This window comes from Nyctereutes procyonoides, unplaced genomic scaffold, assembly GCF_905146905.1.
Source record: "Nyctereutes procyonoides isolate TBG_1078 unplaced genomic scaffold, NYPRO_anot_genome, whole genome shotgun sequence".
NCBI lineage: Eukaryota > Metazoa > Chordata > Mammalia > Carnivora > Canidae > Nyctereutes > Nyctereutes procyonoides.
In genome coordinates, this window is record NW_026575030.1 from 26,134,209 (window position 1) to 26,157,949 (window position 23,741).

Genomic DNA, 23,741 nt, shown 5'->3' on the forward strand with positions numbered 1-23,741 from the left:
ATAAAGTTACACATTTCCAGAGGATTAGGTGAAGCAAGCTCAGCACCAAGATACTTGACTACAAGATGCTTGTTGAATTCAATAAGTGAATCAGTGCTATTTCTTTTTTGCTGATTGTCTTCCATTTATACAAATAATGAAGAAGGACTGTACTTAGAAAGTAAGCAGCTGAGGTTGATTTACACGTAGTGCTTGTGCCTCTCAGTGCTGGCCCATGTTATGTTCAGTGCCATAAGCAGATGGCATACTGTAACGTGGTTCAGAATTTTTAGTAAGTTTTCCTAGTTTTCCTCTGTTCACTTATTTTCAGGTGAACCAGACTCTTCAGCTGAGTATTCATGCACATACTGCTAATCCCAGCTGAAAGAAGGAGTTTTGACAAAAGTGGTATCTGACCCCAGTTTATTCAAAGACACTATCTTCCCTGCGCCAGGCCCAGGCCAAGGCATGGACTCAGCACTAAGCAGAAGGAAATTCAGATTTCCTAGTATTGGCCCCATCTAAAACAACCTTTTCAAATACACCTTAGAAGACCACACAGCTCACAATCTGCAGTTCAGGCAGTGTACTTTTCTCTTAGGGTGTTAAAGCATTGCTCATGCTCTCCTGGGGCTTTTGATTTGCAGATGCTAATGCCGGAGACCGTGGACAGACGAACAACGCCGCTTCTGCATCAGCTTCTAACTCCACCTGAACAGTCCCGAGCAGCCAGCTGCACAGGAAGAACCACCAGTTACTTGAGTGTCACTCAGCAACACTGGTCACGTTTGGAAAGAAAATTAAAAAGAGAAAAAAACCTGCTCATTTTAGTGTTCAATTTTTTTATTATTATTGTTGTTCTTATTTAACCTTGTAAAATATCTATAAATACAAACCAATTTCATTGTATTCTCACTTTGAGGGAGATCCAGGGGGTGGGAGGGGTTGTGGGGAGGGGAAGCGGAGCACTAGAACACACAATCTCTCTCCCACGACAATCTTTTTTTATCAAAAGTCTGCTGTTGTATACTTTAAAAACAGGACTCCTGCCTCATGCCCCTTCCACAAAAGAAGACGACTTTGTTCTGTGCTGAAGTTTTTTTGAACTTTGTTTTCTTTAAAAGTCAAGTGTAAGACTTTGGTATAGTGCACAGCTTGAAATTGGTTGGGAGCTTAGCAGGTGTAACTCAATGGGGACTTAAATGTCACTTGTAAAATTAATCCATATCCTCGGGTATTTGAAGACTTGCCTTTGGCATATTGGTGGCAGGTGTGGCAGACAAAAAAGGAAATGCGTATCATTTGTATGTAACCCAGGGAGGTCAATAAAGTTTAAAGATTCTTAATTGACTTTGATAAGGTTTTGTTTTGCTCTTAATCAGTGCTAGTGGTGAAGAAACCTAAATTGGAAGCTATCAGAGGAGGAGGAAGATGTGTGCTCTGAGGGTGGATCTCTGTTTGCCTGACCAAAGGTTCTCTGCAAATCTTAGTACAGTTTTAAACTAGTGACCAGAAGACTGAAAAGGATGTTGAGCCAGTCACTCTGGCTGCAGATGCCGAAAGCTGATGAACCTGAAGGAACGGGACAGGCCGAGAGCAGATCTCACCACTGTGAATGAATTTGTCCAGATTTGTTTCTAACGTTGCTTCCCTTGGAAAGATACACTTGAGAGAGGACATTATAGTTAAATAATGTGAACTGTAACAGTCTACTGGTTTATTTTTCATATTTTTTAATTACAGATTGAGCTTGCAGAAATTGCCACATTCTGCACATAGTTCTAATATTAAATCCAAATCTAGAATCTGTATTTAATTTCAGCTTTTTTTTTAACCTCATGCTTTTAAAATTTTATTTATTGACGTATGTCAGGTAGACCATATGATTTTAGATGGTAGGAATCTTAAGAACTACACATCAAAATGGTATAAACAGTCACGTGTACCTGCTGACTTTATAGGAAAGCTGATTATATAAATGTGTGTATGTATATATGTTATATATACATAGATTCAATACTGCCTTTAATTTTTGTTTTTGTCCACAGTATCAAAATCAGCTGGTCGAAGCATGAGAAGAATGTTTCCCCCCACACCCAGTTAAGAGTTTTTGTTTCTGTTTTCTTTGTGTATCAGTGAACGGTGTAAGACTCAGTCTCTGTTTCTGAAGAAAAAGCAATATTCCTTGGAAAGCAAAGAGGATTGAAGGATTATGTTTGCAGTGAGGAATTAGATTTTCACAACTAGTTTGTTTTACACTTTTAAGGTTGACATCTTTGTGGGCCTTATATACTCTAAAATGAACCTTAGTCACCTTGGTGCTTATGGGCCATTACTTGACCTATGAATCTTTAAGGCACAATCAGTTGTACTTTACATTTAAAGATCACTTGAGTGATGGCCGCCTTTCCCTTCTCCCCACTCTTTCCCTACACACCTTCCAAGGTTAGTTGCTAACTATAGGGCTGTAGAGCTGAGCCCTCGAATGTGTGTAGTCTCCCTTCACCTTCCTCATTGCCACCTTAGGTCATGTTAGGGGTCTTCCCCTCCAGGTGATTTGGAAGTGGAGTCTCTTGGCAACCCTCAACGCAGGTCCCAGTACCCTGTCCTGCTTCTTAACCAAGTGTGTGCGACTCTCCAAGAGAGTCCTACTGCCTGCTGAAGTGAACCAATACCCAGAAGGGCAACTGTGAGCCATCTTAGTTTTCACTCACTGTTTAGCTAAGCTCTTAGGCCACAAAAGGGGTTTCTCAAACCTCTGGTTATATCAGAGTTCGTGAGAAAGGAAACACACTCAGTCAAACCAAATCGAGCAAACTGACTTTTACATTTCATAATGCGCTTCTGAGAGCTAATTAAGATTTGGAAGAAGTCTGAATGAGAGTATTTGGCCAGGTGATTCCTAAAGGGAATGGCTTTGGTAGACCATTTTCAGAAAGGATTTATAAAGAAGATGAACAGCAGGTCTAGGACAGATCAGCGGACCTGCTTTCGTACCAAACTGCCCAGCCAGACATTTGCACCCAGACACTACTCTGGACTTGGTATTCTTGCCAGAGTCCTTAAAAATCTGTGCTTGTTCTAGGAAACACTCCCCCCTCCTTTGCCCCCATAAATGGGGTAAGAGAAGAAGAGAGAAAAAGCAGATGCTTTTCTCTGTGTGTGAGGGCTGAGGTGCGTGATTTTTCTTTCTCAAGGATCGTGGCGGTATCACAGAACTCTTTTATACAAGTGAGATCCAGGTCTCTGAATCTTTTTGTAAATAATAATAATAATAATAATAAAAAGCTCCTCACCAAATTCAAGCTTGTACATTATATTTTCTTTCGATGTTTTTAAATTTAAGTTTTATTGTTTTGTATGTAAATATGTGGACCCAGGAACTGTTATTAATGAGCAAAAAGTTACTGTTCAGGGCAGTGATTCTGTTTAATAATCAGACAAAATGTAGATGAGCTTTTTAAAGCCATATAGTTTTAACTCTGTACAGTAGGTACCGGCCTGTATTATTGTAACAATAACTCTAGCAATGTATAGTGTATCTATATAGTTTGGAGTGCCTTCGCTTCCATGTGTTTGTTTTTTGTTTTTGTTTATCATTTTTCAAATTTTAATTGGTTTTTCTACCCGTGTCTCCCTATCCTACCCCTTTCCCTTTGAAATAATAGCTCACTCCTAACAGTGTCTTTGCCCCTTCCACAGTTAATTTCAGTGATACCATGCTCAGGAGTGCAAAGAGGAAACCTCGTCCATGATCTCACTTCATTTAAGCCCTGCTTTTGTTTCAGTTCTGAACAGCTGTTTCCTCCGCAGTCAGCGGTGACCGGTTTCATTTCATACTTAGTCCATCCAGGGACTTTGTGTAGTGCCAGGGAGCCCTAGAGCTGGAAGAGACCGAATCAATTCAAGTTTGCTCATCTCTTCCCCAAATCCCAACCACAGGTCTTACAAAACAGCAGGTTCCGGGAGCCTTCCATGCTCTCTGCCCCTTATCTACTTCCTTCCCAAATGAGAGAGAGAGAGAGAGACAGGTTTTATAAATCCAAGTTTCTTAATAGTACCAGGTTTTGATACATCAGTGGTCTGAAATGCTGTAGTGCAATTACTAGCAGTTACTGCGTCGAGTGCCACCGAGCCAAGAGGACATGCCAACAGAGGACTGTTGTTTTAACAAGAGAACTCTTACCTTTCCCCTCCCTCCTGCCACCTCTATCCCTGTTCAGTGAAATGTCATTTTCATTTCCTTCTTAAATAAGTTTGATTCTTACTGTATGCCCATCATGAAGACCTTTTTTGAAAGAAAAAAAAATCATTTGTTTTGCCTCCAAGTACTCCATATAAGATGTCTTGAGTAGAAGAAAAAAACAAACTTTACCAAACCAAAGGTTGCTATTTTTGAAACATCGTGTGTTCATTCCAGCAAGGCAGAAGACTGCACCTTCTTTCCAGTGACATGTTGTGTCCATTTTTTAAGTCCTCTTAATTTTTAGACACATATTTTTGGTTTGTGTTTTAACAAAGCCTGCCTAACCAGTCATCTTGTCTGCACCAATGCAAAGGTTTCTGAGAGGACTATTGTATTCTCTATCCCTGTGGATATAAAGACACTGGCATTTCTTTTTCCCTTTCCTTTTTAAGGGATTTAACTTTGGAAATCTTCCAAAGGAAGTTTGGCCAATGCCAGATCCCCAGGAGTTTGGGGGGTTATCCTTTGTTTTAAACCAAAATTGTATCTGATTTCTATTTTTTATGTTAGTGATCATCTAATCACAGAGCCGAACACTTTCTCCCCTATATAGAAAAATAAACTAAGCATGCTTTACAATAAAATCTGTCTTTTCTGGTAGAAACCTGAGCCACTGAAAATAAGAGAGACAACTAGAAGCAGAGTAGAGTCCCAGACTAAGGTCTACGTCTGAGAGGCTTTGAAAGTAATCCCTGGGGTTTGGATTATTTTCACAAGGGTTATGACGTTTTATTCAAGTTTGTTGCTCCGTTTTGCACCTCTGCAATAAAAGCAAAATGACAACCAGTACATAAGGGGTTAGCTTGACAAAGTAGACTTCCTTGTGTTCATTTTTCAGTTTTTTTTCTTAATATCTGTCTACAGGCAGATACAGATAGATGTATGAAAATGTGCTTGCCTGTAAAATTTGCATTATAAATGTGTTGCCGATGGATCACTTGGGCCTGTACACATACCAATTAGCGTGACCACTTCCATCTTAAAAACAAATCTAAACAAAATTTATTATATATATATATATATATAAAGGACTGTGGGTTGTATACAAACTATTGCAAACACTTGTGCAAATCTGTCTTGATATAAAGGAAAAGCAAAATCTGTATAACATTATTACTACTTGAATGCCTCTGTGACTGATTTTTTTTCATTTTAAATATAAACTTTTTTGTGAAAAGTATGCTCAATGTTTTTTTTCCCCTTTCCCCATTCCCTTGTAAATACATTTCGTTCTATGTGACTTGGTTTGGAAATAGTTAACTGGTACTGTAATTTGCATTAAATAAAAAGTAGGTTAGCCTGGAAATGAAATTAAAATTCACAAGTGTGTGGTCTTTATTTCAGTACCCAACCTTCTTTTCTTCACCCTATCTTGCTACTGCAATATGTAGTCACATTGCCATCTCCGTTCCTCCAATTAGAGAAACATGGATCTTTGTTAAAAAATCAAGATACAAACACTAGTTCTCGTTCTTTAAAATTATCTTATTCCATTGTATAGCCCCAAGAGGTGCAGCTTCCATTTTGGAAACCTTTGGATTTGGTGTAGAGGAAGCTTTGCAGACACTGCTTTGAAAAGAAAGAAAATATCCCTGAAAGGGACAAATTTTTAAAATGTGTAAAAGTCTTTGATTACTGTGTTCATGGTTTACTGTAGCTGTATTTTCTTTTAACTTTCATCCCATTAGTAATGGTCTTTGGGAGTATCTGTAAAATATATGAACACCACGAACCGTGGGGCTGTACCTCCCAGGTAACCAACACATGTTGTGTTTGAATCTGCTCATTTCCAATACTGGATGATGTATGTAAACATGTTATGTCTCTTAGTGCAAAAAGAAACATCATTTTTTTTAGGGCTGGCTCATTCTGTCAGGCCTAATCTAAAGGCTAGATATTAAGTCATGTGACTGCTGCTTCAATAAAAACAAATTTATATTGGATAAAGTCTGCTCTTTATTTGCTCATTTTATTTATCTCGTGGGGAGGGGGTTGGCTAATACTTGAAAGAACTTGAAAGATAGTTAAACATGTTTACTATGTTTACAGTTTACAGTAAACATGTTTACAGTTGCATGGGGTTGGCGGAAAAGAGGGAAAATGCAAATATAATGATGGGACTTGTGGGATGGGCCTCCTGATGGCACTGAAGTGCTTTTGGGATTCACTGCTCTTCTATTGGAATGGAGCAAGATACCCTTTTAACCGAAAAGCCTGAAAGACTGCATTTTCAGTTTTCAAGTCTTCCAAAAAGTACCAACCAATCTGTCCTTTGGATCACATTTCAGGAGAGCACTGGTAGCAGGTGCCATTTCACAGGTATTCTAGAAGAGTAGTCAAGAAAGGGAGGAATCAGGCTGCAGAGCTCCTCATGGAGAAGTTTGTGAAAGGAAGTGACCAAAAGTGATAGTGTGGCCACTCATTTCTTGGGAGTAAGCTATTCATCTGCCCACCAGCACCTTCAGATTTAGGAGCACTGTGCATATAGTAAGGGGATATACCAGAGGTAACCAGCTGCTGTGTAACATGGCACTAAGACGCCCCCAAGTTGTCAGAAGCCAGGAAGGGATGGTCAGTCAAAAGTCTGTTTCTCTTTACATCCTCTTCTCCAGAACGGAGAAGCCACCCCAGCCTTCCCACAGGAAGACTTGTTGATGTCAATGCTTTAAAAGGGACCTTAAAGTCTGGGCCAGGTAGAGATTGGCTGCTTAGTGCCCCTGGCTAATGGTGGGTGGGGGTGGCCAGAAGGCCAGCAGAACTTACTTAGGAGAGGGCAGCCCGGGTGGCTTAGTGGTTTAACGCCACCTTCAGCCCAGGGCATGATCCTGGAGACACAGGATCGAGTTCCACATCAGGCTCCCTGCATGGAGCCTGCTTCTCCCTCTGTCTCTGCCTCTATGTCGCTCATGAATAAATAAAATCTTTAATAAAAAAAAAAAAAGAACTTAGAAGAGCTTTTCTCCTGAGCTTTGCCTCACCTGAGGCAAGACCTAGAAAATGAACAGCAGCCCCAGAACTGACAGTTCTATGCACTCAAAGGCTCAGGAGAGGGAGTAATGGAGCAGTCCAAATGTTGAGAGTAGGAAAGTGCAATCTGGCTCCTAGCCCTATAAACTCAAGATCCACAAAGTTATTGAAATATCCTGTGTGAGCAATTTGGTGTATCTCACCTTGAATCTTAACTACACTTGGACTACAACAGTTTTTATAAAACATATAAATCCTACGTACATATCAATTCAGCTGCCCAGCTATTTTTAAAATCAATACCAGGACAGTTTACAGCCCATCCCAATTTTTGCCTCACTATAGCCTATATTTAACAACTATCTCGGGCCCTTGAATTCATTCAGGAGCCCGAAATTAATTTAAAATTAACTCAATGGGGAAGAGGAGATGCATAGGATTTATGAATACAGTTGAATAAAATTTATATTTCCAAATGAGACAAAACTGGGAACAAAATCTGTATTTGTCATATTTGGAAAGAGGAGCTCTTTTTTCTCCTCAGTTTCTTTTTTAAAAATGAGCTCTATATCCTTGAGGCAGAAGAGGATGGTAAATCTGGGGGGATGGCAAGGAGTATTTAATTCAATTTCTCCATTTTTTTTTAATTTTTTTTAAATTTATTTACGATAGTCATACAGAGAGAGAGAGAGAGAGGCAGAGACACAGGCAGAGGGAGAAGCAGGCTCCATGCACCGGGAGCCTGACGTGGGATTCGATCCCGGGATTCCAGGATCACGCCCTGGGCCAAAGGCAGGCGCCAAACCGCTGCGCCACCCAGGGATCCCCAATTTCTCCATTTTTAATTTTGGTATCTATCTATCATCTATCTATCATCTATATACATATAAACACATACAGCATGTTGGGGAGGTGTATCATTTCTATATGGATTTTTACGTGCAATAATCATTTTATGAGCAAACCAAGTTAGGTCATTTTTGTTTTTACACCAACAGCCGTCAGATGTCAGGGGCAAACGCAAGCCCCAGCTCAGATGTGGAGCAGACCTAACCAAGTCCCACACATGTGCACACACTGGTTAGCACCCTTCCTCCCATGAACACGCGTTCCAGAGATCCCTCACTTGGGTCCTCAAGGGCATGCAGAGTCCCACAGAGCTTGGCATTCACAGGAAGAGAGTCCTTGTGCTGCTTATGTCACTTCTTTGGATCAAAGTCACTTGTGTTTCTGCTTTGTTTCCTTGGGTTGAGCTTCAAAGTCTTGAAGGTCAGGAACCACGTCTGAGTGGGCGTATACCCCCCAGCAAGCTGCATTCTGTTGGTGCTCCTGAATGTGTTCAGATGGATGCAGAGGCACAGAATGAGGGCCCCAGAAGGCAGAAGAGGTCATGACGAGCCTCTGACGTTTGCTGCCGGCCCCTCACAGGGTCTCTCACTGACCTCCCACAGCACCTGCTGATGAACACAGGCCTGGGGCACACTAAGGAGCTCAGGACAGGAGGCTGCAGGTGGGGAACGAGTGGGGTGGGGGACACAGGGGTACTTAGTGAAAGCACCCAAGGAGCTAGTGAACTTGGGTGTGGGGAGACTCTCAGATGGTCCAGCCCCAAGCACCCTTGCCCTCTCCCACCATGGCACTAGATCCCCCAGAGCACAGGCCCATTTCTAAGGGGAGGGTGGTCTTGCCTCTGGATGGCCTGACCGATAGGCCGTGCGCTCTCCATCCAAGTGTCCGTGCCTTCACTCTCCACAGACTGAGCTGGGGGCTGGCGAGACCCTTGTCCCCTTCCAATGTGAGGCAGCATTGCCAGAGCTGTGGCTGGGAGATGCCTGGGGAGGCAGGGCCTGTAGGGCATTGTCAGCTCTCAGCGGTGTCCATCTGTCTATCTAGTCCTGGGGAATGGCAGCTCCGAGGGCTCAGGCTCTGGCTGCCCCCCCTGGAGGCTCTCCTGAGGCAGCGGCTCAGCCATCCGTGATGCTGAACAGCTCCTGCATGAGGGGGCTGGCGAAGGGGTGTATGTCCTGGATGCGCAGCAGCTTCTGGGTGTGCTGGGCATTGATGCTGCGAAGCTCGGTGAGCATGGCCATGATTTTCAGGAACAGGAACCTGCAGGCCAGCCAGAGGAAAAGTTGGGGGTGCAGCCCACCCTTGCCCCCATCCACCGACCCTGGGACTGCTCTGAAGGGACACGAGTTTGGGGGTATTAATCTTAGAACATCTCAGGCAAGCCAAGAGACAAGGCTCGGTTGAGCATCTCTTGCTCTGCTGAGATGAGAGGGGCAGAGCAGGCTTGGGGGAATTGAGGTGCGGACTCCCCCTCCTTGCTTGCCCCTCACGCCCTGGGCTTGAGCCCTCAGATGCTGCCCCTTCCCTGGGAAAAATCCATGCACACAGGGCAATCCAGGGAGAAAGTACCACCTTGGCCAACGGCTGCGGGTCAGGACCCGGTGGTGCCGTCATGGGGGCAGTGACTGCAGGCTGCCCTGCAGATCCTTCCCGGATCTAGCCTGGGACCTAGGGTCTGAGACAAACCTCGGGCCTCAGTTCTTGCATGCCGCCTCCTGGCTCTGAACAGGGGAGGACCTAGTGAATCAAGACGTGGCCCAGAGGCTTAGCTCAGATTGAAGTGAGCGGCCAGGTAAGGACTCGAGGTTCTCAGCCCGGCCAGCATGTCCTATGCCGGCCTTCAGCCCTCCAGGCCAGGCCGCGGGCCTTGCAGAGCCAGGGAAGGGTGGAAGGCCCCGTCCGGCCTGGCCCTGAGCAGCCTTCCTCCTTTGGTGATGACCGGCACACACCCAGCAGCTCCCCGGCCGCTTCTCCTAGTTCCTGGGTGAGGAGGTAGCGCTCAAAGTGGGGGCCATGGGCTGGCCTGCCCGGGGCCACCTCCAGACCCCAGCTATCTGGCTCTGGATCCTTAGCCTCAGCCCCTCGCAGGGTGGCAGGAGCACCCATTTCATGAGGCCGTAGTGACAATGCACATCAACTGCTTGGCGCCACGGCTGGCACATCTCAGTGCACGTCCATTTATCGTTGCCATCGTTATTGTGGCGTGGTCATCTGTACTACATTGCAGTTACTGCTGCCTTTTGCTAGAAGAGCCTGTGGGAGCCTTGGGGGGCACCTGGCTGTTCCCATCCCTCGCTGACAGGAGCAGAAAAGGGCAGACAGGGGCAGCCCCTGTGGCTCAGCGGCTTAGCGCCACCTTCAGCCAGGGTGTGATCCTGGAGACCCTGGATCGAGCCCCACATCAGGCTCCCTGCATGGAGCCTGCTTCTCCCTCTGCCTGTGTCTCTGCCTCTGTGTGTGTGTGTGTGTGTGTGTGTGTGTGTGTGTGTGTGCCTCTCATGAATAAATAAATAAAATCTTAAAAAAAGAAAAGGGCAGACAGGACCTGGGCCTCAGGAGCCATGTCCAGGGCTGGGCATGACCCCAGGCCCTCCTCAGGTTCCTCCAGTGTTGGGCTGGAGCTCCGGCTGACAGGGCCGGATGCCTCATTGGAGGTCACAGAACAGGGACCCAGAGCCCTGGCAATAGGAGGCTGCCCCAGGAGTGGGCCTGCCCTCTCAGAGAGGCCCAGAACAGGCGGGGACCCAGAGGACCGGGCTGCCGGAGGGCCCCCTCACCCCCTCCCGGTCTGCTGCTCACCGGTGGGCAGGCTGCGGTCGATTGCACTCGATGTAGACCTTCAGGGCGACGGCAAATCTCTCCTGCAGCTGGTCCACCACGCTGCGCTGCACCACACCTGGGCGGTCTGCAGGGCCCAAGGCATGGGGCCAGCAAGGCCGCGGCGGCAAAGACAAGATCAGTCCAGCCCGTGGAGGGCCAACTGCCAGCCAACTGCCTTCCAGAGCCAGGGGCACCCAGGAAGTGAGGGCAGCACTGCAAGGGGGCATCACCCCACCAACCCAAGGAGGAGCCAGCCGGTGGGGGGGCCCTTCTGGCCAGGCAGTGGATGGGGGCAAGGCCATGGACTGGGACCTTCCCTGGGGAGGGTCTGGGTGGGGCTGCTGCCTCCTCCAGCTAGCGCTGAGGGGTGCAAGCAAGCCTGGGGGCGGGGCCTGGCAGGCAGGACAGGTGGGGTCATCACCTGGGGAGAAAAGAGAGATGGCCTGCATCAGCACATACTCCTCCTTATGCAGCTGCAGCCTCTTCAGCCTGTAGTGGAACTTCAGCACCGGCTCCAGGAGAAGCTGCTGGAAGCCGCCTGCAGGGGGGTGTAGGATGGAGGGGCAGGTGAGCTTCTCAGACTTGCAGCACCCAGGTCTTTCTTCCCGTCGCCCAGTCTCCGCCCTGCACCCGGGGACCCGCGTGTCCCGGGGGCTCCTCTCCTCCCTCCGCTTGTGTTTGCTCCCCGCCCCAGCCAGGCAGGCGGGCGTCCCCCGCACCTGCAGGGTCTTCCAGGCAGTAGGACAGCCGGCCACACTCCCAGGTTCCGGTCTCTGCGTTGAACACCGTGTTGAACCTCAGCTGGCACACCTCGAAGGTGGCCCCCTTTAGCAGCGAGATCTGGTCCTCGATGGGCAATTCCCTGTCAGAAGGATGGGGGTGCCAGCCTCCATGCGGGGGGCCACAGGCCAGCCCCCTCTCATTACCCAGACTTCGGGGGGCCGAAGGGCTCCTCCCCCGAGGGTACCACAGTTGCTTTCGTCACCTCTATTCCCTCCCCTCACACCAGGCAAGCAGCCCCTCACCCACAGGGGGGCTGAACCCCCCCCCCCCGTGCAGCATCCCCTCCAGTGCCGCCCCTCTCCTCCGGCACCTGCTGTCCCTACCCTCACACTCTGCCTCCATTTCCCCACTTGGGATGACTGCCTTTCTCGCTTCCCTTAAGCGCACCCTGCTGGGCCTCCAAGCCGCCCCAGGAAGACTTGCTTCCTGAGGTCTTGGGTTTAATATTTCTGGGCTTCTCCCCAGGCAACGCGGACGCCCCCTCCGACAGTCGCGGGTGCACCGGCGCCCTCCGGATCGGACAGGCCCCGCTCCCACCGAGGGCCACTCCGCGGGAGCCCCGAAGGGAGGCCGGGTAGGCTGGCTCCTGGGGGCGCCCTGCCTATCTCCGGGCTCCTCGGAAATGGAGTCCCTTGTTTTCTGCACCAACCCCCTCCTTTCAGACCCGTGACCTCTCGTGTCTCCCGGCGCCCGGCTCAGGACCTGGCAGGTAGCTGGCTTTGAACTCTGTGCTCTCAGCTTCCAAACCTGCCCCCCGTGAACTTCGACCCCGCACAAGCTCCTGGGCCTCAGCAGGCCTCAGTCTCCCATGGGTGGAATGAAGGCGATGGTGATGCTGGCCCACAGGGGACACGCTCACGGTCATGCTCACGAGACAGGAAAGTGACCTCACACCGTGTGTGCCCTTGTGGCCCACAGGCGTCAGAGGCGAGGATGCGCACACGTAAGCAGGCCTGTCTCCTTACTCCCCTGACATGATTTGCCACAATCAGACCCGTGGCCATCCTCACCGCATTATTATTTTTTTAATTTATTTATTCATGAGAGACACACAGAGAGGCAGAGACACCGGCAGAGGGAGAAGCGGGCTCCCTGCGGGGAGTCTGAGAGGGACTGGATCCCACGACCCCGAGATCATGCCCTGGGCCCTCTCACTCTCGAGAGCTTTCTCTATCTCTGCCTAACAAACTTCTGATGCTTCGCTCACTCTCTCTTGTCCGCGAGATCCGTTCTTTGACTCCATGAGAGAGAAGCAGGGTCTCTGTATCACAGGGACCCCAAATTCATTCGAATCCGCCCCAGCCCCTTGGGGCCTGCTAGCTTGCCCGCTCCCTTCCACGCCCGCGCCCGGCCGCCGGGGCCTACCTGAAGTGGGAGATGACTTTGGCAAAGTTGATGACGCCTTTGAACATGTAGGTGGACATGTCGGCCATGTGGGGCAGCAGGGAAAAGATCTCGGCGCCGCTGCGGTCGGCCTGGGGTTTGTAGTTCTGGACGCTGCCGTCCTCCCCCCGCAGCCGCAGGCACACCTTCAGGGAGCACAGATCCTCCCTGATCTGGCTCCACTTGGCAGCTTCCTCCCCCACTGGAGTGTGCGCGGCTCCTGGGACCTCGCGCCCGCTGCTGCACACGGCCGGCAGCTGAGACAGGAGCCGGCAGGTGGACGGGGGGCGCGGGAGACAGCGTGTCATGTCCCCGGCAGGGTCCCCCCCGGGCTGGCGGGGCACGTGCAGCCACAGCCGCAGCCCGAGAGGACGCACGCACACTCGCACACTCGCACACGCACACACGCTCGGTTCTCCTCTCTGGTCTTCCCCTGGCAGGTGGTGCACCTCGGCATCTGTGTATCAACGTTCCCTCCACCCCCGCCTGGTTGGAAACGGGTCTGCTCTCCCACCCGGGGACTGTCTGCCTGTGGCTGTGTCCCAAGCATCCCTACTTAAAAGACGATTCTCAGGGCACCTGGGCGGCCCAGTGGTTGAGCATCTGCCTTGGGCCCAGGGCGTGACCCCAGGGTCCCGGGATCGGGTCTCGCATTGGGCTCCCCTCGAGGAGCCTGCTTCTCCCTCTGCCTGTGTCTCTGCCTCTCTCATGAATAAATAAATAACACCTTAGGAGGGAAGAAAGGTTCTGGGAGTGACAGAGGGAAAGAACCGACTTCTGCGGTTCCTGGCTCCAGCTCTCTGAGCAGAGCAGGTCCCCCGGACCCCTGAGAGCACAGAGCGGGAGGAGAGGCCTGGGATTAGACTGGCTGACGTGGTTGAGCACAGAAACGTAAAACCCGTTCACGAAGGCCGCAGCCCCGACGGGTCCTGAGCCTGTCCTCGCAAAGGCCAGATGCCAACAACCCTGGAGCCACTCAGCTCCCCAAACTCTCTTTAGGGCTCAGCCCCACTTGCCACCTGCTGTGGAAGGAGAGAAGGGAGCATGTGTCAGAGTCACCTTGGGGATCTTGTCAAAGCACCGGCTGGCTGCTGGGCCACCCTCAGTTCTGACTCAGCGGGGCCGGGGTGACCTGGGAAGCGGCACTTCTAACAATTTCCCAGGGACAGAGCTGCGGGCGAACAGGGGCCACTCTCTGAGAGCCCTGGGGTTTGGAGGAGCTAGCATGATGGCTGAGCCAACCCGAAGGCCCATACCCGGAAATCCTTGAAGTTGGAGAAGGTGGTGTCAAAGGTTTTCATCTGGGCCTCCATCAGCTCTCTGATCATAGTCTGCTGCTCCTCACTCAGCCCCTTGGCTCCCAGCGGCGACGCACCCATCCGTTCTCGCTTTTTCCTCCGGATCAGAGCCCGCCTCTGCTCCACAGCCGCGTCGGACATGATCACTGCGGGGAGAGCCAGGTGCGGGCTCAGGCACCTGCAGGTGACCCTCCCCAGGCAGCAGAGGGGAAGTGCTGGTGACAAAGAACCCGACCCTTCCTAGACCGTGGGCTCCCCTGGAGAAACACTGCGTTAAGGACAAAGAGGTGCAGCTGGTGTGTGGCCCTTGTCAGCGGGTTGGTGACAACTTTGGAAGGGTGGCAAGAGCTTGGGCTGCAGAATCAAAAGGTGCTGGGTTTGAGCGACAGCTTTGTCACTTGCTAGCGGTGACCTTGGGTGAGCTCCTTAACCTCTCCGGGCTTCAGTCACCTTCGTAATCTGGAGCCACAGCGCCATCTCACGCTGCTGCCACAAGGAGGCATTGCCTGCAGGATAAACGGTCAGTCGTCTGGGGTGGGGGGGGCAATTAGACACCAGTAAGACCCCGTAGGGTCCCCCGAGGCATCTGGGTCTCCAAGACCCTAGAGAGCTGGGGCCGCTGCTTAGCAGGAAATATCAGCTCCAGCCACGTCCTACACGGCCTGGAGCCTCAGGGCCTTCCATGGATTTTTAGAACCTACTTGGCGCGCAGGGCGGAGGTGGGGGTTGGTGCCAGGAAGAGCAGGGACAGCCCAGGGAGGGCCTGGCTCTCGGTGGCCTGCAGGAAAGGCTCTCTTTCCACAAGCCCAGGGAACTCGTGCCCTGAAAGAGGCTGCCCACTCGGATCAGTGGAGACACGTGCTGGAAGCTTCCAGCCTTTTCCCTACTAGCTTTAACCTCAGAGTGACCTGCAAGGGCAATCATACACCAACGCTTGACAGTGAGGAGAGCTTCCTGTGTCACCTGTCCGCAGCCCGCTCCTCTGTAGGTCGTGGGGTTTGGGAGGCTGATGGCGCTAGCTGCTGGAAGGCCGGGGGTCATATCACACCAAGGGTCTCTGGCTTCCTTCCCCCCAATTCACCTGGCCCAATTTGGCTAAAACACCTTTAGGACAAGTGTAAAGGCAACAAGAGTCACTCAAGGGCACCTGAGGGGAGAAGGGGGCACCGGAGGCCCACCGCACCCCCCAGAGCAGGGAGTAAGGGTGCTCTGCGGGGTTGGGCAGCACCCAGGCGCCCAGGGCTCTCCTCCCCTCAGGTACACTCCCGCGTTGCCCGGTGCACCCGCGCCCCGTGCACTCCCGCGGCGCCCCGTGCCCCCGCACCCCGTGCCCCTGCACCCCGTGCACCCCCGCGGCGCCTCGTGCACCCACGCCCCGTGCACCTGCGCCCCATGCACCCCGCGGCGCCCCGTGCCCCCGCACCCCGTGCACCTGCACCCCGTGCACCCCCGCGGCGCCTCGTGCACCCGCGCCCCGTGCACCTGCGCCCCATGCACCCCCGCGGCGCCCCGTGCCCCCGCACCCCGTGCACCTGCGCCCCGTGCAACCCCGCGGCGCCCCGTGCACCCGCGTCCCGTGCACCCGTGCCCCGTGCACCCCAGCGGCGCCCCGTGCCCCCGCACCCCGTGCACCTGCGCCCCGTGCAACCCCGCGGTGCCCCGTGCACCCGCGCCCCGTGCACCCCAGCGGCGCCCCGTGCACCCCAGCGGCGCCCCGTGCCCCCGCACACCGTGCACCTGAACCCCGTGCACCCCCGCGGCGCCCCGTGCACCCCCGCCCCGTGCACCCCCGCGGCGCCCCGTGTCCCCGCACCCCGTGCACTTGCACCCCGTGCCCCCGCACCCCGTGCCCCCGCGCCCCGTGCACCCGCGCCCAGTGCCCCCGCGCCCCGTGCACCCGCACCCGCTCCCCGTGCCCCCGCGCCCGCGCCCCCGGGGCTCGCCCGGCTCTCACTCTCCTTCTTCATGCCGCTCTCCAGGCACTTGCGGAGGCGGCAGGCCTGGCACTGTCGCCGGGTCTTCCTCGTGATTTCGCAGGCGCCCTTCCGGAAGGGACACCTCAGCCGCGTGTTGCGTTTCACGGTTCTCCTGCGGGAGGTCGGAGAGCGAAAGGCAGGTTGGGGGCCACCCGGGACCCTAGGCCACGGGGCCCCAGCGACACTTCTCTCCGGACCCTGTTAGGAGCGACCGGACACAGGTGTTCATGCCCACGTGGCCGCTTTGGGGCCCGCACTGCCCCCCCAACCCACCCCGCGGGACCCGCAAGTGGCTCAAGACTTGCGCCGTCAGCCCCGAAGCCAGGGGACGCCGGGCGGCCGCAGCGCCTGCCTGGGTCCTCCCGTGGGTGCTGGGCCCTCACCCAGGGCGCCCTGCCCGCAGCCGGTCGGAGGGATTGCAGCCTGGGGGCCGGCTCCAGGGCCCAGACCGAGACAAGTGCTCAGGGGCCAAGGCTGCCTGGCTGTCCTGGGAGCTGGAAGGGGGGGGGTGGCAACGGCCCTCCTGGGGCCCCCGAGAACTCCTGAGCCCCCCGGGCCCTGTCCCCTGCCGCCCTGCTCTGCCCCCTGCTCTGCCCCCTGCTCTGCCCCCCCCCCCCGCCCCCCTCCGCCCTGGCTTCTTTCCTCTGGGCCAGGGTGCAGCTCCTGGCGCGGCCTGCGGGGACTGCTGCTTGCTCATCCGGGGGCTTTGGCCTCCCCGCCGCCTGTTTCTAGATGAGGCTGTTTGGTCCTATTCCTCTTTTTCTGTTCCGCCCTCCTCTGCTTAACAACCACCCCCTAAAGCTGACGTGAGCACCTGCCGCCCTGGCTTTTCAGATCCTTTCCCCTTTTGTGACCTGGCTCTCCAGTGTGCTCAAGGACACGGAGAAACCGAGGACAGGCCCCTGAGGCGGCGCCCAGTGGGCTGGTGGCAGGACCCCGCAGGACGGACCTGCAGCGTGGGGGTGACAGGTGGGTGAAGGCTGGCGGGGAACTACCTGAAAAAGCCCTTGCATCCTTCACACGTCAGGACGTTGAAGTGGTAGCCGGTCGCCCTGTCCCCGCACACACGACACACCTGGGGACACCCAGCTCCGGCGTCCGCGCCCCCAGCAGCCTTCCCGGGAGCCGTGGCGGCTTCTTGCGAGGGCGCAGGGTCAGCATGGTCCCCGCTTTCCCCGAGTCTCGCCTCCAGCTTGGCTCCGGGGCCTGCGGGGCTAGAGGGGAGGGAACCACAGGGACTGGAGGGCGCCGGACAGAGGCCGGGGCGGACCCAGAGCTGACCCCTCGGGGCAGGCTCGGTGCTGGGAGACCTGTGGGGGGCGGGGGGCGGAGACGCGGGAGCGTGTCTGCGGCCACAGGGCTGCGGAGTAGAGCGCGAGGGGGAGAACCTGGCGAGGACCTCGGGGTACAGCAGGAGGAAGAGAACCTGGCGAGGGCCGCGGAGTAGAGCGAGGGGGAGAACCTGGCGAGGGCCGCGGAGTACAGTGGGAGGAGGAGAACCTGGCGAGGGCCACGGAGTAGAGCGCGATGGGGAGAACCTGGCCAGGGGTGTGGACTAGAGCGCGAGGGGGAGAACCTGGCGAGGGCCTCGGGGTAGAGCGCGAGGGAGAGAACCTGGCGAGGGGTGTGGACTAGAGCGCGAGGAGGAGAACCTGGCGAGGGCCTCCGGGTAGAGTGCGAGGGGGAGAACCTGGCGAGGGGTGTGGACTAGAGCGCGAGGAGGAGAACCTGGCGAGGGCCACAGGGTAGAGCGTGAGGGGGAGAACCTGGCGAGGGGTGTGGACTAGAGCGCGAGGAGGAGAACCTGGCAAGGGTCGCGGGGTAGAGCGTGAGGGGGAGAACCTGGCGAGGGGTGTGGACCAGAGCGCGAGGAGGAGAACCTAGCGAGGGCCACGGGGTAGAGCGAGGAGGAGAACCTGGAGAGGGCCGCGGGGTAGAGCGCAAGGGGGAGAACCTGGCGAGGGCCGCGGAGTAGAGCGGGAGGGAGAACCTGGCGAGGGGACGGGGAGAGGAAGAGGTTGGGAGGGAAGGGCTGCGCGGTGGGCCCACAGGAGCCGTCCAAGGAGCCCGAGGTCAGGAGCCCCCGACCCCGCCGAGGGCCCGGGGAGGTCACCTGTTGAAGACGTTCTGGGACGGGGTGGGGGGGTCCGGGCGACCGGCTGGCGGGCAGGCGTGGCCCGAGCTCCCAGGACAAGCCGATAGGCTGCGGCAGAAAGGGGGCTTCCAGCCGAGCAGGGAGCGGAGCCGGCGCAGGCGCGGGGCGGCGGGCAAGGCGTAGAAGCGCGGCCTGTCCCCCGCGCCGCTCGCCCCGGAGCCCTCCCCTGGACGGTGGGCCCTCTACTTGGAGGGCCGGGAGGCCGGGGGCTTGGGGGGGCGCTGGCCTGCGGCGGACTCCTCCCCAAAGCCTCGGGGCGCTGATGGCGGGGCCACACCCAAGACAGGGGTTGCCTTTCCTCAACCCCAAATAAAACTTTTAGTGCAGTTTCAACACACAACTTTCTATTTCACACGGGACGATAGAGGAGAGCAAACAGTTGTAAAAATGCAGTGGAAATTCATCTGCCCCACAGCCCTGCCCCTCCAGAAAACCGCATATAAATAGGTTGATGGGAAACGTGAAGGGAGTAGGTGTGGGGGGACTCCCTCCTGATTCTTCACCTCGCAGTCCTGACCTCAGAAGGGCGTGTGCACGAAGGGTATACTTAGAGCGTCCAGAAAACCTGAAGCAAAGGATTTGATTTAAAGAGATGTTGGGGGGGGGGGGGGAATCCCTGGGTGGCTCAGCGGTTGAGCGTCTGCCTTTGGCCCAGGGCATAACCTGGGGTCCTGGGATCGAGTCCTGCATCGGGCTCCCTGCATGGAGCCTGCTTCTCCCTCTGCCTGTGTCTCTATCCCTCTCTTTCTCTCTGTGTCTCATAAATAAATAAAATCTTTAAAAAAATAAAAATAAAAAAATAAAGAGATGTTGGAGGGCAAGCAGAAACAGCTTACAGCACAATTAGACGTGCAAAGAATTGTCTGCAAAAGAGACATTAACTCACACTCTGACTGATACATTCTCCAGCTCCATAATGAAGGGGTATTAGGATCAAGGCCAGGGTCTCCCTTCATAGCGTTTGTGTAACTTTTACTTTGTTTTGCCCGAGTTCACTGTTAAATAAACAGATCTGGTACATTGTGTAGTTCATTCTCTCATATCCCTATGAAGCCCCAGTTAGAGAATCCGTGACAACTAGGCTCCGAAGTCAGCTCCCAACAAACCACAGGTCCCCAGCCTGGGGCAGTCCTCTCCCGTGAGGAGTCTGGAAGGGCCTGTGACTTGCTTCAACCAGTAGAAACGCGGGGACCTGATACTGTGCCAGTTCTGGGCCGGAGCTGCAAGGAGGCCGGATAGCTTCTGCTCCTGCCTTCTGGGGGTCCCTCACCCAGGTGTGAGACAGTTTAGCCATGCTGCTGGGGTGCCCACCCGAAGGGATCGTGCAGAGAGGCCATGTGAAGAGGGAAAGCCCTGACGTGCCGAGGTGCAAGGGGCCCACCCGCACCAGGCTTCCCCCCACCAGGTTCCAGGACAGTGAGCCAGCGCAGTCCAGTCGAGCATCCAGCTGATGCCATGTGGAGCAGAACTCGTAGCTGCACTCAGTCAACACAGAATCATGCAGAAAATAAAATGGGGACCTGGGGTGGATGGGGGTGTCAGCTGATGCCTGCACTTCTGACCCTACTCCCCCCCCATCAGTCCTCACAGCAGGGTGCTCCATGGACAGGAAAATGACAGCAACTGGGTGACCGGTAGGGGCCAGGCCAGCCACATCTCTCGTTCCTGTGAATCTCATAAGATGAATTCAGCATCCAGTTTTGACTGAGGGCTGCACCTGTTCCTCACCGGGCTCGGGCATCCGAGCATGAGGGAAAACCTGCCCTACAGGGAGGACAAGTTTGACTTGGGAGGCAGAACGGAAGGACAGTGGTGCATCCCAGGGCGGTAGTGCAGGGAAGTGTTCAAGGAACCGTGGAGGGAAGTTTCTACCACGGGACGAGCCAGGATCCTTAAGCGGGGCCGGGGACGGGCTGCAGAGGCAGCCTGGGAGGAGGAGGAGAACTGCACGACCCCAGGGTGGGCTTAGACCCCGGGGGTGGTGGCTGCAGGAGGCTCACACACACACACCCCTGCAGAGCATCTGCGCAGCTTCAGGGTCCAAAATGAAGCCGAATGAGACCCTGTCCACAGAGTTGGCATCTGCTGATCAAGGGGGATTGAGCTGTGAGAGGCAGCACACTCGGCGCGAGTATTTACACCTACATGGGGTAGGTGGCTGATCATGAAGAAAGACCAGGAGAATCAGAAACCTGTGTGGATACCACGGTCCTCCCCTGCAGAAGGAGCACATGCAAAAGAGGTGCTGGGGAGAGAGTCTGTGGCTTGGGAGAGAGTGGGGGTGGGAAGTCTCCACTAGGGACCCTTGGAGCCACATACTGAGACACTGTGTGTGAGACCACAGCGAGCTGGGCTGTGGATACATCTGGGCCAAACACCGAGTATAGACGTGGGAAGCAGCTTCGCGGCCAGAGAAGAAGGAAGTGCCCGGTAGAAGGCCCAGGATGTTGCCTGTTGGATTGCCAAGTTGAGCAGAGATGTCTGGAGGTGGAGGAGAAAATTCTCACCAGAGCAGGAAGAGGAAAATGCTAGAAGGGGAAAGATGAGCAGGAGAGAAGGCCTTGCCTGGGTGCTGAAGTAGATTTGGGAAAGAGATGACACTAAGGGGGTGAGGGTGGGGAGTGTCATCGAGGCAGAGCAGAGAGGAGGACGTTTGGGCATGACCAGCGGCACAGGGGCTGAGGTGGGAGGTAGCATGAAGATGAGAAGAGGGCAGAGTAAATGGCCAAAGGGAGACTCTGAAGATGGGTGTTTTTCAAAAGGCAGCATGAGAGAGGAGAGACACAGGTTAATACTGGGCCCACCATTGCCTCAGAGCCATAAGAGGGAGAGAGAGAGGACTGGCTCAGCAAAAAAGCATCGTGGCAGTTGCCAGAGAAGGACATGTACTCAGCTCCCAGAGCAGCGGATCCGGGGCCCCCCAGCCTGCACCCCGCAGCAGCGCCCACAGAGCTCGGGGGCCATTGCAGCGCCCTGTAGCACGTGGGCATGCTGCATGCTACTCAGCCAGGCTCCAGGGCACCCTCATCCCGGCTCCCCTGCGACTCCATTGCCCAGTGAGCAGAGCCACTCCAGCCGCCAGCAGACTCCGCCCTGCTGGGGACACGTCAGAGACACTTCATCAGGTTCTCAACTCGGTCATTGGGCAAGTAGAGGTGCCACGAGGCAGCTTATGTCAAGTGAGGCTTGTGCGATTGAAGGAGTCTTCTTCAAATACAAGAATGCACATTGCAAATACATAATTAGGTACCAAAGAGAATATGTATTTGCAAGAAAGATTGAGAAAAGAAATTACAACAAATTACAAATATTAATGTGGTCCCTTGTGGGAGACAGAATAATGGCCCCCAAAGATATCCACGTTCTAATCCCTAGAACATGTAAATGTGTTTCCGTATATGGCAAAAGGGTCTTTAGAGATGTGATTGAGGAAAGAGACCTCGAAAATCAGAGAAACTTTCCTGGATCCAGTCACAGAAAGAGACATAATAATGGAAAAGTGGTCAGATGCCACGTTGCTGGCTTTGAAGATGGAGGAAGGGGCCGTGAACCATGGAATCCAGGCAGTCTCTAGAAGCTGCAAAAATCAGGAAACAGATTCTCTCCTAGACCTTCCAGAAGGCACCAGCCCGACAATATCTTGGCTTCATCCCAGTGATTCTGACTTTGGACTTCTGACATCTAGAACTGTAAGATAATAAATTGTGTATTAAGCCACCACATCTGTGGTAATATTGCAGCAGCAATAGAAAACAAATTATCCCCCCCATATAACCATGACTTTGTAATGTCACTTTTAGATAAAAAGAACCAAAAGACAATAAAGTTTTCCCTCCAGTATCACTGACCAAAATTCGCTTTTTGTTATGACAATGGGGAAATTTTCATTTTCACATCTTAGCTGAGGATTGTTGTCAAACACAAGAAAACCTCTATCAGGATTCTTTCATATTAGAGTTCATATTTGTTTTTTTTTTTAATTTTTATTTATTTATGATAGTCACAGAGAGAGAGAGAGGCAGAGACACAGGCAGAGGGAGAAGCAGGCTCCATGCACCGGAAGCCCGATGTGGGATTCGATCCCGGGCCTCCAGGATCGTGCCCTGGGCCAAAGGCAGGCGCCAAACCGCTGCGCCGCCCAGGGATCCCTTAGAGTCCATATTTGGAAGAATTTTCCATGGTCTAGGTTCTGGCTCCACACATTTCAAACCTCATTCCCTGCCTTAGCCTGTTCTGGGCACCTGCAATGATGGTGGATGAGCAGCAGAGCGGGGCATTCTGGGACTGGTTAAGACACTGGGCGGTTAGCAGCAACTCAACTCCACATGCAAGTAACTGCCACCATATGAGTGTCCCCAACTCAGCTGCCTTTAGACTAATCTCCAAGGAGCACATGGCCATTCCATCAATAACTGGTTTCAGGGAAAACATGACAGTAGAGTAGAAACTGTCTAAAAACCACCATACTTAAATATCTCACTTTTGAAAATGCTACAAAGGCGTAGGACTGTGGGAGGGAGTCCATGTAAGTAATGCTTAGGCCTAAGCTTCATTAGCTAAAATCGGTCTCTGCTCTGGTTCAGTTATACCCGCCAACGAAGCTCCACAACTTGCTGGAGCCTCCAAGAGAGATCACGTCTCAGACCAGCCAACAGAGCCTTTACTGCTCGGCCTCCTCTGCGTTCCAGCCTGAGGCTGATGTCAGGCCCAAAAGCCTTGACAAAAGTGGGAAACAGGAAGTCTTCAGAGAAGCCCCATCCATTAATCAAGCAGAATGCAACTGCTCGGCCTGTGGTTGACCCTGTCCTGCCTCTCTGCTCCTCTGTTAACTCTTGAATCTTCTTCAATGACAAGGACTGAGGCTTCTTTTTTTCTGCCTGGCCACTCTGAAGGGGGAAGAGTTGACTTTGGCTAGGACAGAAGAGGTTGGGCAGCAAGGTGGGAGTTAAAGTGAGATCCGGGGTTTTGAAAGGAGATTCATCAAATAACTTGTTCTTAAGCACAGAGATCAAGGAAAGCTTTTGAGAGAAAAAAAGCATTACCCCGTCCCCTCATATCAGAAGACAGGATGTGTCAGATAAAATGCCAACACTTGTGAGACAATTGCGTGAGAAGAAACGATGTTACAGACAAGTATTCACAGCCTCCCATCTCTGTCCTCATCAAGGAGACTCACAGATCCACCCAACCTAACCTTGCAGGAAGAGGATGCTCAGTGGGCCTGCCCCACCCATAGCCAGCCTCAGAGGGACTCCTGGGACCAGGTTCTGGGGAGCCTGTGAGGG

At 53.5% G+C, this 23,741-nt stretch overlaps 2 protein-coding genes across 7 annotated transcripts in view; one reads left to right on the plus strand and one right to left on the minus strand.

The window, feature by feature from the left end:
• Positions 1–5,549, plus strand: part of GSK3B (glycogen synthase kinase 3 beta) — a 201,336-nt gene extending 195,787 nt beyond the window's left edge. For all 3 annotated transcript variants that reach the window (XM_055315880.1, XM_055315878.1, XM_055315879.1), the window contains one exon: positions 627–5,549. Coding sequence is in view for 2 of the 3 variants with exons in the window: in XM_055315878.1 (XP_055171853.1) it covers positions 627–694 (68 nt within the window). In the remaining variant the exon portion in view is untranslated. The remainder of the gene's footprint in view (positions 1–626) is intronic.
• NR1I2 (nuclear receptor subfamily 1 group I member 2) overlaps positions 3,576–23,741 on the minus strand; it is a 29,880-nt gene continuing 9,714 nt past the window's right edge. Inside the window, exons 2-9 of one of the 4 annotated variants that reach the window (XM_055315884.1) lie at positions 17,297–17,515; positions 16,280–16,413; positions 14,284–14,471; positions 13,010–13,284; positions 11,581–11,723; positions 11,283–11,399; positions 10,841–10,946; positions 3,576–9,301 (exon numbers count right to left, since the gene is read on the minus strand). In XM_055315884.1, the coding sequence (XP_055171859.1) occupies positions 9,157–9,301; positions 10,841–10,946; positions 11,283–11,399; positions 11,581–11,723; positions 13,010–13,284; positions 14,284–14,471; positions 16,280–16,292 (987 nt within the window). In that variant the 5' untranslated portion in view covers positions 16,293–16,413; positions 17,297–17,515 and the 3' untranslated portion in view covers positions 3,576–9,156. Of the gene's footprint in view, positions 9,302–10,840; positions 10,947–11,282; positions 11,400–11,580; positions 11,724–13,009; positions 13,285–14,283; positions 14,472–15,251; positions 15,623–16,279; positions 16,500–17,296; positions 17,516–23,741 lie in introns of those variants that run through there. The other 3 variants (XM_055315882.1, XM_055315883.1, XM_055315885.1) reach the window with 3 other exon arrangements.